Source organism: Pithys albifrons, chromosome 6 (assembly GCF_047495875.1).
Source record: "Pithys albifrons albifrons isolate INPA30051 chromosome 6, PitAlb_v1, whole genome shotgun sequence".
Classification (NCBI taxonomy): domain Eukaryota; kingdom Metazoa; phylum Chordata; class Aves; order Passeriformes; family Thamnophilidae; genus Pithys; species Pithys albifrons.
This window is the reverse complement of record NC_092463.1, coordinates 35,027,412-35,047,016: the sequence shown is the minus strand read 5'-3', so window position 1 is coordinate 35,047,016 and position 19,605 is coordinate 35,027,412. Positions and strand designations below refer to the sequence as shown.

The following is a 19,605-nucleotide window of genomic DNA, read 5'->3' as shown; positions in this document are numbered from 1 at the left end:
GGGTGTCCACAACCAAGAAAGGCTAAGCAGGACTCCAGCCCAGGTCAGGCACTGCCAGAACAGCCAGAGGGACGTTCCATGGGCACAGCCACATTCTTCCCCACTGACACGACCCCAGAGGCTGCAGAGAGAAAGGAAAAAAATGAAAAAGCTTTCATTGAGCTTCTAGCATAACTTATCTTTATTATTGCCAGTAACTCCAGTCCCTGTTACTCCCATATCATTCCAAGACTGCCATCTAAGGAGCTTTTTTCTACTTCTGAGCTTAAAGCAGCAGTGCAAGCACACAGGCACACAGAGACTCTGCTGCTGCTCCTGTAATAGTCCAGCTCTGCCACCTACACAGAATTTGCATAGATAGTCACAGTGTTGCCATTTCAAGTGTCCAGGACAGTCTTATCAAATAAAGAAGTAAAACAGCCTTACAACTGAACATTGTATTCGAAATTGTAGGACATGTTTGCACCAGCTACAGCTACCCACGTTTTCTTTTTTAATCATAGTTAGCTGTGTTCACCTGTTACCTTCTTCCATTATCTTACTAAATATAAGGTCACATCATCTGCTTTGTGACAAAAGTCGACAGCATCCTGGGCTGCATTAGTCAGAGCATTGCTGGAGGGTCAAGGGAGCTGATCTTGCCACTCCACACCACAGCACTGGGAGCGTTGTGGCCACAAAAGAGACATGGCCTTGCTGAGGCAAGTCCTGCATGGGGTCACAGAGATAACTGAGGGACTGGAGCACCTCTCATATACAGAGAGGCTGAGAGACCTGGCATTGCCCAGCCTGGAGAAGGCTGAATGTGTATCAATACTTGGTGGGAGGGAATGAAGAAGAGGGAACTACACTCCTCTCAGTAGCATCCGCAGACAATTGAAACCCATGACATTTCATCTGAACACAAAAAGAACAATTTTACTCTAAGGGTGGTCAAACACTGGATCAGGTTGTCCAGAGAGGTTGTGGAGCCTCTATCTGGGGAGATACTAAAAAGCTGACTGGACATAGTCTTGGCAAGCTTGTGGGATTGGATCAGATGATCTGAAGGGGTCACTTCCCACCTAAAATATTGCGTTTATCATATGGATGTTGAATATATAGGTTATCTCCATCCTAAATAATAACTAGAGGGCTGTAAATTTGAATGATGCCTGAATTTAATATACAGTATCATAACTGTAACTTAGATATTAACTCCAAGTTAAAGCAGGAAATCCAGACATGATGCTCTCAGGCAAGGGTAAAAAAATGGGTAAAACAAACTGTAATATTTAAAGTATTTGGACAGTGAAGATTTAATAAGCTATGCTGCATTGAAGAAACAGGTAACAATTTTTATCTTGATCATCATACTGTAAAATGTCATTAATTACACTGTAAGAATTCCATGAAGTGAGTACATCTGACACTGATAACCCAGAAAAGCAGTGTGCTGTTTATGCATGGAAAAACTGCTTCTGCCATACAATCCTGGATCTTCACTAGTCACTTTTCCTCACCGAGGGTTCCCCCCTGGAGTCAGGGACACCAACAGTATTTGTTCCAAACAAGTTTTATCCAATGCAGTGCAAAAGGAGAAGAACGTGGTAGTTAAGGGGCTGGCAGCAGCAACCTTTTGTTGGCACAACTGAGTTGCTGAGTGTAACACTTCGGATGAATTCTTTGGAGATGTGACTTCGCTCCCCTATTCGTTAAGCACAATGGATACGCCACACTTTGCCAGGTCTTATTCAAAAGTCACAAGCAGCCCAGAGAAGCTGTGAATGCCCCATTCCTAAGCGCTCAAGGTCAGGTTGGGTGGGGCTGTGAGCAGTGTAGTCCGCAGGGATGGCCCTCGGGAACGCCCCCTGCCCCTGGGGGGGAGGGACGCGACACCTCCAGGCCCCTTCACCGGCCCCCGCGCCTACATCTCCCGTCGTGCCGCGCGGCGCAGCGGGCGGGGCGGCAGTGCGCACGCGCGGTGGTGTCGCGGCGGTCGGTGTGCGGAGCAGCCGGCAGCCATTGTCGCCGCGGCCGCACGGAGGTTCCCTCAGGGCCCGCAGGACTCGCCGCTCCGTGACGGTGCGTGGCGGCCCCTCCGCCACCGGGGGGAGGCCGGGGAGGGCGCGGGGAGCCGCCGGCGGGGTTCTGGCGGCCGGGCCCCGCGGTGGGGTGGGGACGGGCCGAGGCGGGGGAGTCGCGGGCGGAGGCCGCGCTGGCGCCGCGCGGCGCCGCAGGCCCGAGCGCTGGGCTGGGCCGGGCCGGGCCGCGGCCGGGAAGGCCCCGCGCTCCATCGCGCCTCGCGACGGGGAGGACTGGCCCCGGCGGGGGGCCTGGAGCCATCGGGGTTGGGAGGTGAGGCTTAAGTGCCGGAGCGGCCGACGCCTTTGCGTGGGCCGGCGCCGCAGTGGCGGCAGGGCCGTCCTGCCTTGGGCAGGCGCCGGGCCTGTCTCGGCCTCTCGAAAGGAGGGAGGAGCAGATGGCCACTTGGTGCGGAGCCGTGCTTCCAGAACTCGGTTCGATTGCGGTAGGACCGACGTGTGAAGCTCCGCGCCTTGCAGGTGTTAGTACAGATCTCGCATCCATTGTGCTCCCTGGTGTTTGAGTAAATAACGCGGACACGGATTGTTCGGTCGTCTTCCGCCGCGACAGTTTAATGGTGGTCGGTTCCACCCACCATGTTAATTTCCTTCTGCGATTGTTCTCCCCACCTTGTTTTCCTCCAACTGTAAATATTGAACAGCGGCTACACGGTCGTTTTAATTTTTCAAATTTGTGTTGTTCCCAAAATGAGTGCTATTGCCAAAGTGGCTATTCTTGCCGTGTTTAAAGCACACAGTTACGTAAGGCTGTCCTTTCTCTGCAAGGGCTTGTCTTTCCCTTAATACCCACTGCTGGCCTTGCCAGTGTTTGCGTGGTATGGGTGCGCCAGGGAAACCATCTGTTGGGAGACGGGGTGCTCGGTCAGGGAGCTGAACCAGCCCACTGAACTGGATTTCTCTGTGGGCATTAAAATGCACGTGTGAGCACAAAGGAGAGAATGGCTACAAAGGGCAGCGTTGTGGAGGAAGCATAAAACTTTGCACGTGAAAGCGATTAAATAAATAGCCATCACCTCAGGTCGTGGATGTGGGATGGCTGGGGCGAGTCTAAGTGTGCGCTGCCACAGTTCAACCCCTCGCCCCATTAAAAGCCCAATTCCCAATTTTCAAAAAATTCTGGCACTTCTCTGACGTCACATTGAGTCTGAGTAAAGAAACTAATCAATGGAAACCTAATGAGTGTTCATTAACAGAGAAGATAAATCACATTAATTCAAAATACTGCGTTCAAACTGACTGGAATTACTTTCACAGCTACCATGCTATGTTTGTTACCTGCTCCCTCTGCCTGCTTTAGAGCCCAGTATTTTAAGGCAAGATCGCATCATATTTCCATTCTGTGGGGTTTGGATTCTTTGTTTATTGTATGACAACAAGGTCACTGAGGGAGCCAAATAATGTTTTCCAGTTACAAGAACTTAAAAATTTCTAAATCACATAAATTGAAAAAGTGACACCTCATGGTAAACAATGGAGTTTTCATAAAATGTCTCAAATTATGTATCCTGGATTAGTAGGTAGTTTTGAAAACATGTATATCCAAAATAACCTTTTTAAAATTTTTGCCATTGTTGAAATCTCATAATGAGAAAAATGTTTCTTCTTCAAAACGTGATAGACTGTTAAAATAATGTGTTTATGGCTACTGGAAATCGAAATAATCTGATGACTACCATTTATATTTTGTATGCTAATACAACCTTTTTGCAGCAGTTCATCCAGGTGAAAGCAAAAGTTTTGTTAGTATTCCAGTGATTAAGGTAACAGTTTTAGTTTTTTGGTTTGGGGTTTTTTAACTGCTGCTAGCCCAGTAAATTAATCTTAGAGGCTGTAGAGTCGGGGATTTTCATGCTTTGTGATACAAAAATCTGACTAGTCTGACAGCAAACAAAAATGTTATTTCAGATAACATAAGTCTTTAAGTTATATTATTAAAATAGGGAGTAAGATATTTAATTATAGTAATATAGTTAATTATAATATGATATAATTAATTATAATAATATAATAATATATTTAATTATATTATTAAATAGGGAGTCCTATGTGGGTTCTGCTAGAAGTCAGCAGGACAGGATTTTATCATTTCTCTGGCTATAGAGAATTGGGCTTTTAATATGTGTACTGGGGGACAGTGAAATCAAATCCTATTTACGCAAGATTTCTGAGATGTTAAAGTGATCTGAATCACCCTATTTTAAGTTTGTTAATCTGATGAGCAGTGCTGTTTTCTCTCTTAGCATCAACCTTAAGATGAGTGGCTGCCGTGTGTTTGTTGGACACCTGAGCTCACGTGCCCGTGAACGGGATGTGGAGAAATTCTTCAAAGGATATGGTCGCATACGAGAAATCCATCTAAAAAATGGATTTGGATTTGTGGTAAGACATAACCTCGTTTTCCTTTCTTTTGCTTGCAGGTACTCACCCACTAGGCTGATGTCAAGGAAGAAATGTTTAAAAGAATAATAGTTGCAATGGGAAATGGCAAATATTATTACACATTTCAGACTGCTTTTTAGAATTTGGGGTTGCAGTTTTGGCCCAAGTTAACTTAAAATTTTAATATTCCAGCTACATTAAATACATTGTTTGATCGAATGCTTCCATGGATTTAAAATTTATCCTTCATTTCTAAAACTGTGTAAATATCCTGTATAGAATTTGACAGAGTCTTGACCTAGAGAAAAGTTTATACACAACTACTCATCTCACTCCTTACAGTCTGCTTGCCCATATCTTTGCATAATGGCCTGACATAAAAGCAAAGTAGTTGGCTGAGACAACAGGTGTAACAGGAGCTTGCTGGTGGATTCAAGCAGCCCAGCACACTCTTGCAGCTAAAGTCAGTCATATTCACCATCAGTAGGTGCTCACAGGGCCTGTGTGTCTGTCAGACTGTCAAATAAATAGATGGTTCATTGGGTCTCAGTTTCCTACCACTGCTTTCTAGAACTCTGTACCCCTAAACTGTTGTCCAACAGCTTTATGGATTCCCCAATGTACTCAAGATCAGCCTGTTTCTTAAATGTTACCTCCTGAGAACTGAGAATCGGGTGTTCTGCAGCCCTGAGTGCAGACTGGAAGGGTTGGTACTGCCCTCACACTGTGACAGGCTTACATGCCATTCTTTCTGCCAAGATCAGTCCCTTGAGTGAAGTTACAGGAAAAGAACAAAAAAAGAGGCTTTGCCTACTTTAGTTTCATACGAGTATTGCTCTTAACTCCTACACATGCTGGTTCCTGGTTACCCTGGGGTAGGAGCTGCTTCTTGCTGACTGCCAGTAGGTAAACACCTGTCTCTTAAAGTCTGGAAGTAAATGGCTGATCTAGGTCTGAGCCAGGGTTTATGCAGAGCACTCTTTCCAATTGCCGCCATTTCTCAATCTCCTTTCCCTGAGTGTTCCTCTTTTCTTCTTGGGCAGGGTTGTTGACTCATTCAGTAATAACTTCTCCCTATAAGCAAGTCAGTCAGTCCTCCCCCCTTTCCTCTCTAGTTCCTATGTAGAACCATTTCTTTTCAAAGCTCAATAATAAACTTGAAATTGTCTCACAACTTCATTTAAAAAACTTAATTGTTCTCAGGATAAATTTTTTTTCCTTACAGCTAAATAAAACTTCCCCCCTATACCTGCCATCCCATTACTGTGCACCCACATGAGGAAATAATTTCTGTTGTCAGTGAAACTGTGTTAGGTTTTGGAAGATTCTGACTGGATCCCTTGGAGGCTGAACAAACAGCTCTTCCAACCTTTCTTTGTTCTCCAGCCTTCTGGTAAGGGTTGGTGGCCCTCTGCTAGTCCCATTCCAGCTATTAAATGTCTTGCATGAGCTGGAGGGACCAAAACTGGGCACAGTGTTCCAGGTATGGCCTAGCAAATGCCAAGTAGGATAATTGGATCTGCTGGTTGTGCTGCTGCTTATGCAGCCAGGACATGGTTTGCTTTCATTGTAGCAAGGCCACACTGCTGACTCATGCTTAGCTGACTCTCCACAAGGATTGCCGTGTCCTTCTCAGCAGAGCTACACTCCAGTCACTCACCCCCCAACCCATTCTGCTGTTTAGAACTATCTTAATCCAGGCGCAGCACTTCATGTTTCTTTTGTTAAAACTTTTGATTCTTGTTTGCCTAATCTTTCAGCCTGTCAGGGTCTTTCCATGGGCTGGTTTTTCCTTCTGGTATATCTATTTCTCTCCCACTTTGGTGTTGGGCACAAAATTGGTGAGGGTGCACTTGATCCTGTCATCCCTGTAATTTATAAACACGTTGAAGACATTATCATTCATGGCACTTCACTTGCCATGCATTGTCTGTTCATCTCTGGTTTTGGTTATTTAAAATCTGTATTTACAGAGCAGCTCACAAAACCAAGTGATCATTGTTGTGTTAAAAGCATGTTGCATTGTGCTTGACTGACACAGCTGCTTGATCTGTGAAACTGATTTTATCTACTTAGATTTTGTAGATTTCAGGGCATGTTTTCAAGCTTCAGATCATAAAGATAGATAGACTTGCAGACATTCAGTTTGTTAGAAACTGGCTGAAATAATAGGAGTTGTAGGTGCCAACTATTGATGCTCCTACATGCTGGGCCTAAACTTTCTCAAGATACAGTGTTCGCAGCATCATTCCAGGATGTGTGATGTTTCACTTGGTGCTGAAACAAGAAGGGGGAAGACTGCTCAAGCCAGTATTGCTTCTGAAAAGCACTTTATGGTTATGCAGACACGTTCTTAACTTGAGAAGCCTCTTTTTTGTTCGTTGCTCACAAACTGCAGTTCCACAGTTTTTTCTCTCCACGTACACTGTTGCTTCGAGCAGTCCCTGTCCAGCTGCTTGTTCTCTCTGCTTTATTTCTTTCCTTTGCCCCCTTGCCTCACATGGCATTGCTACAGTTGTTCAACCACATAATGAGCCTACCTGGGAAGCTGATCTGGTTGAAAAATAACAGTCTTTTTCACCTCACCTCCTGCACAAAGTGTGCTGTTTTTCATCTGGGTAGGTTTCTTGACCTAGTTTCCTGCAGAGCTGTACAAACAGCTTTGCCAAGAACCAGTGGGCTGGACAGTGGGCACGGCTACTCAGGCTGACTAAAGCAGTATTTCTGCCAAAAGTGAAGTGAGAGATTCCGTTGGAACACTGTGGAATTATGCATGTTATAGCTAATCTGGACCTGCTGGTGGCCCATACTGAAGAGGGGCTTATGTTTCATATTCTTCTTACAAGGGCAGCTTTTCCCCACCTACTGAGCTGAATTCACTCAGAAAAAAATCAGGAGGGCTTTTTTTCTGGTTTACTCTTTCTTTGCCAATTCAGTAAGAATTGAATCAGCCACAGAACTCTTAAGAGGATTTTGAAGTGCACTAATCTGCTTTTGTTTGAAGTTGATCAGCTCATGCTGTAATGTAGGATGTCCCTGTATGTAGGGCTGTGTTGTAAGCTGTGTGCCTTGAAGTCATTGTTCCCACCTCTCCCCAAAAGTATTTTAGATACTGTTGTGGTCAGCCAGGTAATTTACTTGATTTATTTTATATAGGTCCTGCAAATAGTTAACTGAAACAACTGAGGGAGGCAAAAGGAGTTTGTGGGCTGGAGGGAGAAGAAAAGGTCATGAATAGGAAGACCTTTGCTTTCCAGTCATAAATGTACTATGGATTTGCTTCCTTGTTCAAAGTTCTGGGTGATACTGTCTGCAGAAATGTAAAATTAGTGAAGGAAACTGCTTAGAGTATGTGTATATACTGTGAGGGAAAATAGTTCTTTATTCCGGTTTTCTTTCTAGGAATTTGAAGACCACAGGGATGCTGATGATGCAATTTATGAACTAAATGGTAAAGAATTGTGTGATGAAAGGTAAGTGTGAAACCATATTTTCCCTAAGAACAGAAGAAGTGCTTTGCATCCAAATGCAGTGTATTAGCTTGTGCTCTGATGCCCATTTTCCTTTGGCTCTGTGGTGGGATATACCTTTTATAACTTCAAGACTGTGATTCAGGTATAGTCTTCTATAAGGCAAAGATGGTTTGGAACTGGAGGAGGAGCGGAGGAGTGATTTGGAGCAGGACTGTTTACTTGCACGTAGTTCGGTTTCAAAGTTAACTCAGGGTCTTGTCATTAGAAATATTAATAAGTGTGAGTTGAACTTACTTGTTATTTATCTGTCTGTTGACCAGCAAGTAAGATGATAAGCCTGTCATCATTTAGAGTGTTGCCTTTCAATTTGCAGCAATGTGGACTATGGGCATTGTATGTTACAGTAATTTTTATTGTGACTGTGGAAGCTGCAATTTAGGTCATTAGGTTTTTGTTACTTATTTTGGTGCTCTTTTCTCTCTTTTCATGAAAAGTCTGAGGGAAATGAATGAGAAAAAAGAAAACCACTGGTTAGCTCTGTTAAGAATGCCAGGGGTTGTGTTATAAATCATACCTTGCAAGGGCAAGATAATTCCTGTTTGTCCCCATGTGCTTCCAGTTGTGAATGATTTTAAGTCAGTGTCAAATCACTGAAGTTTGTTGGTTTATTTTTTCATGTGCCTGCTTTGTTTTGTTCCTGTCCTAAGGGTTACAATTGAGCATGCTCGGGCCCGAAGAGGAAGGGGAAGATTCTCCCAACGGTTCAGTTATTACCAGTCGCAGAGTGGATCTAGGTAGGTGGGCTGGACTCTGTTTCCTCCCAGCACAGTAAGTGCAGAACTGTAGTGAAATACTGGTTTCTTCTTGAGATTTAGGTATCCAGCACTGTTTCCCTGTACAGCTTCACGAATATGTTCTCAAGCCTTGTAGGTCCATTGCTATTATTTGCTTTCTCTGGCAGAGGAGAGTGGGGATTTTAACCCTGTTGAACTGTCTTGCAGAGGTTCACAAACCTCTTATGAAATGCTCCTTTGCCATGTTGTAGGCACTGCGTTGCTCTTGCTTCCTACTGTTGTGTAAAATGATGTGAAGGAGTATTGCTGCAGTTGTATTGGCTGTTTTTATCACTAAGTCAAGAACAATGCCAGGCTTCTCTGTTGAGGCTTTTGTCATCAACCCGAACTTCCATGCTGACTGGAATTACTGTAGAGCAATAAATAGTTCAAGGTATTTACTGTCTAACCAAGCTTTCACATTTCCAGTTGTATGGTTATCAAAATGCTTAGGTCAGCACAGCCTAGAAAAGGAGCGGTGCTGGGACACAAGATCCTGACATGTGCAGAAGTGTTTAAATACCAGGGGACTGAGTTTGCTGACCAAGCAGGTGCCTTGCTAAAGGAGAATCTCTGTCCAGCGATGGTATCTGAAAAACAGGACGTAGTGCTTCTCTAGTACCTCTACTGGACATGCAGTATTTGTGGAGTTTTTCACTTTCAGTGATTTGAGCCAGTGGTGAACCTGCACTGACTTGCAGTGAAAATGCTGCAGATTTGCATCTATTCCACCAGACAACTCATTACATCTTTGTACTTCACCTTCATGAAGTAAATACGTACGGAATAGTTTACTCTGTAGAACTGTTTGTAGCTGAGGCCTATGAAGAGCAGAGTTTGAAAGAAAGACGAAGATGTAATGGACATAAACCCTTGTATTTGTTTGGAAGTCAGAATTGCTGGCAGTTACAAAGCAGTGTCTGGAACATCTAATTTGCATATGAAAGTATGATAATTAGTCCGATAATTCTATAATTCTCAAATCCCTTTCTATTCTAGAATGACCAGGATTTGGAACAGAAATTACTTGCAAGGGTATTCTTTTCAGATGTTGATTTTTTCCAGATGTCTTACTCTCCTGTACAATATTTTCAAGCAATATTTTCATTTTTGGGAAGGTCTTTAATTTTTTGTTAAATCGAAAACATCAGCTTTCATTCAGGAACTGTGAACTGTCACAGTTATTTCAAGACAAAGCATTTGTTAGCTCCTATCTTACTGAAATAGGAATGTTTCTATCCGAAGAAACCCCTAACACAGATCATGGTAGCATTTAAAAATGCTAACAAATGATTTGGGATTCAGAAGCATGAACTAAGATGCCTTTGAATTGTGCCTTCTAGCTCCCTGACATGAAGCATAATGCTTTTCACTTAAAAAGAAAAGATAGAAAAAAAGATTGTCCTTTCCATGAATATTCCCCCAAAACATATATGAGCCAAGCAGGTTAAATACCAAAATTAAACTAAATCTCTGTACATTATTTTCATTCTACTAGGCACTTATTTTGTTGTATCTAGAAAAAAAAGGCAGTTATATTACTTGGTAAAAAGTTCTTCATCAAAATCCTTTTTAATCCCTGTGTAGCAGCTTCTTGTAGTGAAGTCTTAAATATGTTCTTGACTAGGGAAAATCCAGTCTGCAGTCCAGCAACAAGAAAATTACTTAAATCTTTCAGTAAACTGTAGAAAGTGTCAGATTTCTTAAGTTCTAAATTCCTTGCTGAAGATTTTTTCTTGTTTTTTTCCTTTGAATTCTTCCAGCCGGTATGGCCCTCCTGTTCGTACCGAACACAGGATCATTGTTGAAAACCTCTCATCCCGCATCAGCTGGCAGGTGAGTTAGCATCCTCTTTTTTTACACCTTAGTTTGCTACCCTGTAAGTAGATTACTTTTAGCCTAATTTATTAATAAAGCCATCATAAATATTTAACGTGAACAAAAAATAAGGAAAAAGCTTCAGTGATTGCTAAAAATTAGCATTCCAGCACTTGAAGTCTTTTGTTTCATAGCTGTACAAGTAGTTCTATAACTAGATTTTGTTGTGGGGAACTGATTCTTTCTTACTTGTGTTTACCAGCTGATAAAACTTTTGAAGAGTCTGGATTGTTTCTAAAATACTGAAGCATAGCATTCATTCCAATGTCATGTCATCCTTTTGTATTGTTACACCTGGAAGTGTGTGCCTTTGTTTTGAGTGAAATTTATAGGTTTTTTTATGTTCTGCAAAATACTTTTGTGACCTGATGCATGATTGAGAAGTCTGGTAATACATGGTTATAGCAGAGGGAATTTTAAGAAAGCTACTGTTGTCAAGTATGCTTACTGTAGATACTATTTTTAAGGAAACAAACTTTCAGTACTTGTCATGTGAAGCTTTCTTATCACCTTTTTTTGTTTGTTTTTTCATGCCTTGTTAATGTTCTGCTAATATCTAGCTGGCCTTTAACAGAATAGCCATATAATTAATGCCTTTAGTTGTGCTCTGCATAGTGTACAGTCCATAGAAAGTTCATTTTCTAAAGGCACAGCAACAGATGCTGTTTACAAAAGGTGAGTGAGTTTAGTCTTGCTCATTAGCCTTTATATTCTTTGAATAAAGATACTGTAATTAATGTATTGAAAGATGCAGTAGAACATGTTAAATATTCAAAGCTTCAGTCTTGAAGCTGCTTCCTCACGAGGAGACTGCTCAGCTTGCCTGGAGCTCTGCTGATGTGTTTCATACGAGTCTGGGTGCAGTCCGTGCAGATAAACAGTTGAACTGAGTTTATCTTCTGCATGACAGATTCAAAGGGTTCATAATTGTACAGTCGTGTTAATTATTGAATAGCTAAAAAACCCCAACTGAGTTGATGTGATGAGCAAGTGGATTTCATCTAAATATCTTCTGAGGATGCTGTGCAGTTACATTTCTGAAGAGATTGTCACTTGGAAATGACAGCAGGGACCAGAGAAGTAACTATAGTGAGTGTTAGGGAGAATAAATCGTGTGTAGTGTTAAATTCATAAGTTGAAAAAGAACTAGCATTTTTGTAACTTACTTTTACTTGTGAATATTTATAATGGCTTTATGTGTACTTACATTTTAATCTGAAGCCCACTCAATTCAGATTTCATACATGGGAATCTTGAGTATTCTAATGAAATGTTTTAATGACTCTTAAATAAATACATGGTAAGTTAACGTAAGAGCCTGTACTTCTTGATACCTGCCTAAGTAGACATCATTTGAAGCTGACAGCCACATGCAAGCTGCATTTAGTTTTGGTGCTGTACTACTTTGATACTGACTGTAGTGTTCTAACTTGTAACTGTGCAACTTACCCAACAGATTAAAATAGCTGATGCATTAACAGTAGTGGCATTACTCTTCCCTTCTAATTGCTGAGCTGTAAGGAAGTGCAGTCAGTATAGAACCTTGCTTTAAAACTTACACATGCAATTTCATCTTTGGTTTGTCCAGATCCCCGTGCTTTGAGAACATCTGTCTCCTTTAAAAGTTACTATGTCGAGATATTTAAAAAAAAAAAGAAAAGCCACAAAATCTTGTATTCAGATCCATTTCCTTAAATTGTTCACTATATTGTTAATATATAATCTCTGGTAGACAAACTGTTAGAATTCTCCTTATTTTAACAAATTTATATTTCTGCATTGTCAGAGCTTCCCAACCACTCTTCATTAGTTTTTCAGTATCTGTGAGTTTTCAAACAGTTGAGAAAAGTAGGTCTGTGTTACATCAAGATGTATTTTTAATAGGTATTTCTATTTATGGTCGTCCTACACTTTATTTTTCTCTGATGTGAAGGACAACGGGGTTTTTGTGTGCTGTCTAAGGTGAACCAGAACAGTAAACTTGAGAGAAATTGTTCTGCTGGTTACTTCACCAGGTAGCTTTAAAACATCCCATTGTGGGAGCCACAATTTTAAAGCCTAAAGACTTACTGAATTAGGAAATAATTATGTAGATTAACATTTTGTGTTTTAGTTACGTAGATTAACAATTTAAATTTCATTTTGACTTACCAGTCGTGGTCTGGTTAAACTCTCCTTAACTTGAGCAGAGCCAAAATTTTGTCCATCCTAAATTGAGGTGAACAAACTGACATTGGAAGTAGTGTTTTTAATGGTGCTATAGGGCCAATTTTTCATTTGCTATTAAGGTTTCTTTGTGCTAAGACCTGTGAAACAAGGAAAATCACTACTTTGAATATGCCAGTTTTAACATAAAACTATTGAATTTTAATTAAAATACCCAGTAAAACTAAGCTTTCTCATATTCAGTGGCAAATGTTCTAAAGTTCTTGACTTTTTGTTTTGTAGTCTTTTCTTCCTTTAGTGTATTTCTAACCAAGTGCATTTTGAACCTCTTCTAACAGCTTTGATTTGGTTAACCTTCTTTTTTCTTGTGTGGAACCAAAGATTTGGGGGTTTTCTAGTGGCTGAAATTCTAGGGTTTGGCCTGTTCTGAATTTTCCTTTTGGTTCCTATGACACTCCTGTTTTTTGGCGATCTAGATCTTGGTTTGCCTGGGTTTGATCTCGATTGGCTAGCGCAGATCATCCTCGGGTTCTTTAGCCACTTCTGGAGACTGGAGACTCTGTCCAGTGCTTTCAGGGCCTCTGGTACCTCCGTGAAGCAAATTGCTCTGAGCCATCACTGCCTTTCTCATGTAAGAGAGTTCCTCTTGGCCAGCTAGGTATTGGACGAGCAGCTCTTTGCTTAAGGTACCTTCTTATACCAACCTGCCCCTTGTGGCGTGTTGTGGTAAGTAGTCTGGGACTATAAAATACCAGATACTGTTGGGTAAAAGTGCTGCCTTAACTTAAGCAACTGTTTTGCTGTTTTGTGACCTTTTGCATTATTTGTTTGTGCTTTATCTGTTGCTAAGCTGGTAATTTTACTGTTTCTGCGTGTTTAGCCTCTATTAAGTTTAATACAGGGACGTCAATGTGACATTGTAGTGACAGATATTCAAGCAAAACTTAAGAAGAAAACTCCCTTTTAAATATTTTTGATTATATAGTAATTACACCTTTTTGTTTTTAATTTTGCTGTGAAGTTGGGGGAAGTGAGCATATAGGATGAATTTATCGACATATGTTGGATTTTCATTTAAGTGGGATGTTAGTTATAAAAATCTGCATTAGTACTCTAGTGCTTCTCATCTCTTACTGTTTTGATTTCAGTGCACATGTTGGTATTTTAAGTATTGCATTGTGTTTTCATAACAGCTGGTTTTGGGATGCAGGATTGTCTTAAAAGCAGTGTTTTATTCACTGTAGTTGTAAAATGAGGGATCTTTTCTACATGCAGCTGCTATTTCTAGGCTGTTTCTGTAATTTTTTTAATTATATGTGTATTTTTATACATACATTTTTTATACATATATATTGAAAAGCATTAGGCCATTCTAGCAGAAAAAGTTTTAGGGGAGTGTTACTGCTAGGTGACTCATTGGTATTATGTTTAAGACTAAAATGTTAACGTTTGCTGCAGGACTTGAAAGATGTCATGAGAAAGGCGGGGGAGGTCACCTATGTGGATGCACATAGAAACAACAGGAATGAAGGGTAAGTTCTCTGGTCTAAATCTGTACGATAAGTGAAACTGTTGAAGGCACCATTATTCTTGTGATATAAAGGAAACTAAATACAAATCCTTGGTGTGGCTTAGAGGCTGAAATGGCTCCAGTTAAAGAAACCACAACAACCCAAAACACAAACTGTCAGAAAGTAGGAGTGCAGTATTGGGCTCTGTGTCTATACCATGAAAACAATGGGTGAAAGCAGAAAGGGAAGGGAGAATACCTTTCAACAGTTAAATTAAGCTGTCTTAACTTACTTTTATATAATCATTTATGATCTGACTCCTGGGGCTAAAATACCTCCTGTTTGTGGCTGCTTTGCAATGGTTCGCAGTCAGTCAGGGAAAATGAACATAACCAACTTCCATAGGGAATACCTACTTGGCTGCTCTGCACTCAGTCTGCAGGCTACAAAGGTACAAAGACTGGATTTTTGCATTCACTGTTAAAAATTCCTAAATAGGGCAGGAGAGTCTACAAGTTTATTTTGTTTCTTGGACAGCTTTGGAATGCAGTTTAGTGGAGGACTGAAGGGTAATTCCTCAGATGGTGCAGTTTGTGTAGCTTCTTGCATTTTCTCCATCTCATTGCAGATGAGAGTCATGGTAACGTTTAAGGAGATGTGAAATATATAGATAGCTAGGACTGTTAGTGTTTTTCTGTTAACCAAGCTAAAAATTAGTTTTCTGAAGATAAAACATGAAGCTATGAATCAAGAGATTGAAAAAGAGCCAGACTTAGTCCTTACTTTTTCAGTTTCTCTGAAACTTTTTTGTTTCAGGGTTGTGGAGTTTGCATCTTACAGTGACATGAAGAGTGCCCTGGAAAAATTGGATGGCACTGAGCTGAATGGACGCAGAATTAAACTGACTGAAGACCACAGAAGGCACAGGTATGTCACCCGACCTGATGGAATTCTGCTGAGGGCAGGGATTGGGGTAGTATTGATGCCAACGTTTTATTATCTAATTTTTTGGCCCCAAGCTAAGTATCACTGCACAGAACCACTTTCTAGCAATGTAAACAGATTAAGATAAGAACTAACTTACTGAAAGAGGGTAAATATTAGAACATGTTTGAATGAGATTAAGATTTTTTTCCTAAGACAAAACATGACACTATAATGAAAGAACTTTTAAAAAACTATGGCTTCGGTATTAAACCCCTTTAATTTAATGGAAAGCTGTTTCACAGTCTTGTGAAACGTTCCCCAAATAGTTGTTAAAGCCAACTTTTTTGTGACAATAAAATAAAAAGTTTGTTTGCATTATTCCTAAAGCAGTTCTACCATTTAGCCATTTAAAAAAACCACATTGGCTGCAGCTTTTTCATTGTCTGTCTTAAAAATCCATTTCCTTCCATGAAAAAAGGGATGCATTACTAGTTAAGGTGTTAAACTTTTAAACCTTAAAGTGTGCTGGTGTTCCACACCTTTAGAAAGATTTTAGAATCTTGAAAGAAACTCTTAATAATTTGCATGGACATTTCTAGAGAGAATAAGTATTACAGGTATGAAGTTTAATTTCTGTGTTTTTCTTGATAAATGCCTAAAAGTTGGTTTGTCTCCCCCTGGCAGGAGCTGAGAGGAGGCATCTTTTATTAGGCAGTTCATATTTTGCCAAACGAGCAGAGAAGGTTAAGGCCAGCAATTCCTGATAGCCTTGACCTAAAACGATGCTGTCAGGATGCAGCATAACAGAAATCTAGCAGCACTCTGCAGTAACTGAGTGCTGTGAATAGCACATGTAGATGCTCAGACTGATGTGCTGTGCATACAAAGTGTTGAGAATTTTAGTTGGTTACTTCAAATGTAGTAGGAGTTGAGACTACAGCTTTTAACTGTGTTTCTCTAGAAGCAGATCTCGATCAAGGAGCTACTCGAGATCTCGCAGCAGGTCCAGGTCTACGGGATCTTCCAGATCGGACAGCCGGTCCAGGTCCAGGTCAAGATCAAGGTCCAGGTCCAGGTCTCGCTCTCGCTCCCGCTCTCGCTCCCGATCTCGTTCTCGTTCTCGTAGCCGTACACCTAAAAAGAGTTACTCCCACAAAAGCCACCGCTCCAGCTTGATAGCTTCTTCCCCATCTCCCTCTTCTTCTAAAAGAAAATCTCGTTCTAGGTCGAGCTCTGCTCATAGCCGTAGTTAACCTGCTCGGAGAGATGTATTAATGAAATTAATTTGGTTCAAGTTTCTTGAAGACTTGAAGCAAATTATACATGAGAACTGGGAGGGGAAGAGTTAACATGATGAAAGGGTGACCTCCTCTTACATTGCCAAAGTGCCTGTCATCAAATAGGCCATCTCTGTGAGGAGCGGCTGTGTGTCAGCTTTCTTCTTTCAGTGAAGTCTGGAGTGGGAAGTCTTTTTTATTTTTTCCCTGCTATTAGTAAACATTTCTATCATAGATATATTATGTACACATAATGCTGAGGTAATGGGATGAGACAATACGCTGCTTTCTCCCTCTCTTGCCCCCACTTTCCCCTCCACTTCCAAGGCCTTTGACTTCCAAAATACTATGTTAGCTTTTGTCCTTGGTATTAAGTCCGAGAACAGGAAGTATAGATTTTATTCCTTTAAGGTTCTGTGGCTTCTTTTCTGTGTGGAATGAATGGACCAGATGAAATTAGTTTAGAGTTCCCTTTTTTCCCTGTTGCTTGGCTTAACAGGCTGTTTTAAGTTCCAGCTTTACCTGACCTTGACAATATGCTTAATTTGCAACAGACTTTCAGGAATACACATTGTTTAGTTGAATATTGCTCATTTGGATAGATAGTGAATCAATAAAATGTTAAGCAGTAATGAAAGCTGGAATTTTATGTTAAAATGAAACATACCATCCAAATGTCAGGATTATTGAGAATCCATTATAATTTTACAGTAATTCACTAGTATGTGGTATTGTATGTATAGGCCTTATTTGACAGGTGACTCCATAAAACTGCACAGAAGTGTCAATATGCATGTCCATGTTTTTGATGTTTATAAAAGTGACATAGCTTTCATACCCAGAAGTGAGATACTGAATAACTTGTTTATGACTAGCAATAGTCTTGATGGAAAGGAAGGTTATTTTAGTAACGAGAGCAGCAAAAAAAATCCCAGGAAAAGTGTAGTCAAAATCTCGTGAATGCACAGTTGTTTTGATGAATAGAAATTTCCACTGCAAATACTGTTTGTTCTTACAATTTGGAATTAGATACTTTTTTTTAACCTCTGTATTGTTAAAGAAGGGAAACGTTTTTGAAAAAAATATGTAAATTAATCCCAAAGTCTTACGTGTGTTTAAATGTACCATTCCTAATAAAATCAAACCTTTTTCTGGCTTCCTTCACAGTTTTGTTCAGTTGTGTTTTTGTTCACTTCATACAGTCTTTCTAACATCACAGAGAAATTTATTTGAAGGTATACCTGCATGGAAGCAAGCAAAATGTAAACTAAAAACAAGTTATGGCATGTAAGTAACAAGATGTTGACTAACAGGACACAATAGGATTTTACTGTCTTGGTCAGCAGTGGCTTTTTGAATGGATGGCAAAATGCCCTTTCTTCAGTCCTTGCAGACATGTTTGATGTCTTCTGGTCCACCAGTTCAACAGAGGAACCAACAACCAAATGGCTGAAGGTGTTGGAATCTTTCTGTAGGTATACTCTTTGTTGGTAAACTCTTGAAATACTATACTAGAGATTGTTATCTTATTATAAATAGACACACAACTTCTGTGCCTGTAAGGCTTCAAGGCTGACACCCTTTATAGAGCCAAGTTATTGGTGACCTGGCCCACCGCAGGAGGGTTGGAACCAGATGATCTTTAAGGTCCCTTCCACCCCAAACCATTCTGTGATTCTTTGCATGTTTAGCATAATGTGATCTCAATATGCTGGCAGTTCAGAAGGAACACTAGATGGAAATCACTTTGCAGTGGAATCTTACTAGATATGACTGTTGGGAAAGCTGAAGTGTGTGCTCAGCTGTGTTAAATGTCAGTGTTGCTTGCTTTTGGTGACTTTGTTAGGCTACCAAAAAAATTGCCAAAATGTCCACTGCCTCACCTAGTACCACTGAGATTGTCAAGACCAATATCAGAGACCTTTAATGCTTCTGAGCAAAGCATGCTTATCTTGCAAATTATTAAAATGTAGAACTAATTTATGTCTTATTTATTAATTCTTAATTCTTTCTTGTACAGCATTATTTTCCTTCCATAAGTTTCCATTGATTCAGTCAGCAGTGGCAAGAGTGATGAATACAGATCTAAGAACCAGCCTCCCCTTCTCTCCTCAAAACCTTGAGGTTATAAGCAAGTTTAGAACTATTGTCGTGATTGCAACCATAAGTACACAAAGCTTTTTCTGAACCTACAGCCCAGTCTGCCCATAGATTTTTGTTGCTATTCATACTGGTTAGAAGTTGGAGTTTTTTAAAACTGTGTGACTGAACTGATAGTGGTTTTAGTGCAGAAACACTATGACAGCAATTATTTTCTCTGCTGGGCACAGTAGGGATTTAAGCATCTTTGCCACCAAGTTAACTGTAGTGCTGTTTTCTAAATGTAGCAACAGGTAACTAAGGGCTGCAGATTGTAGGGTGGTGTTACCAAAGCAATGTGACAGTGGAAACTGACCTTGCTCTTTTTTTTTTAATGTTTTTTAAGGTGGCAAGCAGTGGCTCTTTGTTCCCCTAAGATACACAAAGGTGTTTAGGTGAGGAAAAGGCAAGTTTTTGAAATAGTAAGAATATTAAATCTGATCTTTCTCTGGGGAAAGATTTATTTATGGTAGAGGTGAACTTTGCAGCTTTCTCAATATTTATTTGAAGGGCAAGGATAGAAATTTTCAGCAGCTAAAAGCAGTTTTAAAGGAAAGGTTGAGTCCCTGGTTACTCAGCTCTTAGTTGTTCCTTTTGGTCTATTAATAATGGTGCCAGGAGAAATAATAAATTTTGAAGCCCCAATTTTTATTTACTGTGTACATGACTTCCATGACTATTTCCATGTCAAAAAATTCTTGAAGTCCTTAATGTAGATGGGGAGGAAGGCAGAAGGTGGTCTCCTTTGACACACTCCCCCTTTCCTGCTGTGTCACCACCACATTTTTTCTTATCAGGGTATGAATAGCAAATGGAATTGTTTTTTTCTTTTAGGAATAAAAGATAACCACAACTCAAACCTCAATACTATGATATTGGGAAGTCTTAACAATTTTGCACAGATTTCAGAGCAGCACAGCCCTCTTTGGCACGTGGTA

General features: G+C 40.5%; 1 protein-coding gene across 3 annotated transcripts; it reads left to right on the top strand.

Moving 5' to 3' along the window:
* The first annotated feature begins 1,953 nt into the window (after window positions 1-1,953).
* LOC139673122 (serine/arginine-rich splicing factor 5-like) lies at window positions 1,954-17,692 on the top strand. 3 transcript variants are annotated; one of them, XM_071558157.1, is made up of 8 exons: window positions 1,954-2,064; window positions 4,325-4,463; window positions 7,866-7,936; window positions 8,644-8,730; window positions 10,533-10,605; window positions 14,272-14,345; window positions 15,141-15,251; window positions 16,213-17,692. In XM_071558157.1, the coding sequence occupies exons 2-8, from the start codon at window positions 4,338-4,340 to the stop codon at window positions 16,502-16,504; spliced, it is 834 nt and encodes a 277-aa protein (XP_071414258.1). In that variant the 5' UTR covers window positions 1,954-2,064; window positions 4,325-4,337; the 3' UTR covers window positions 16,505-17,692. The 3 variants fall into 3 exon arrangements, with proteins under 3 accessions (XP_071414258.1, XP_071414260.1, XP_071414259.1); XM_071558159.1 differs by lacking the exon at window positions 1,954-2,064 and adding an exon at window positions 2,274-2,337; XM_071558158.1 differs by lacking the exon at window positions 1,954-2,064 and adding an exon at window positions 2,442-2,545.
* Window positions 17,693-19,605: the final 1,913 nt, after the last annotated feature.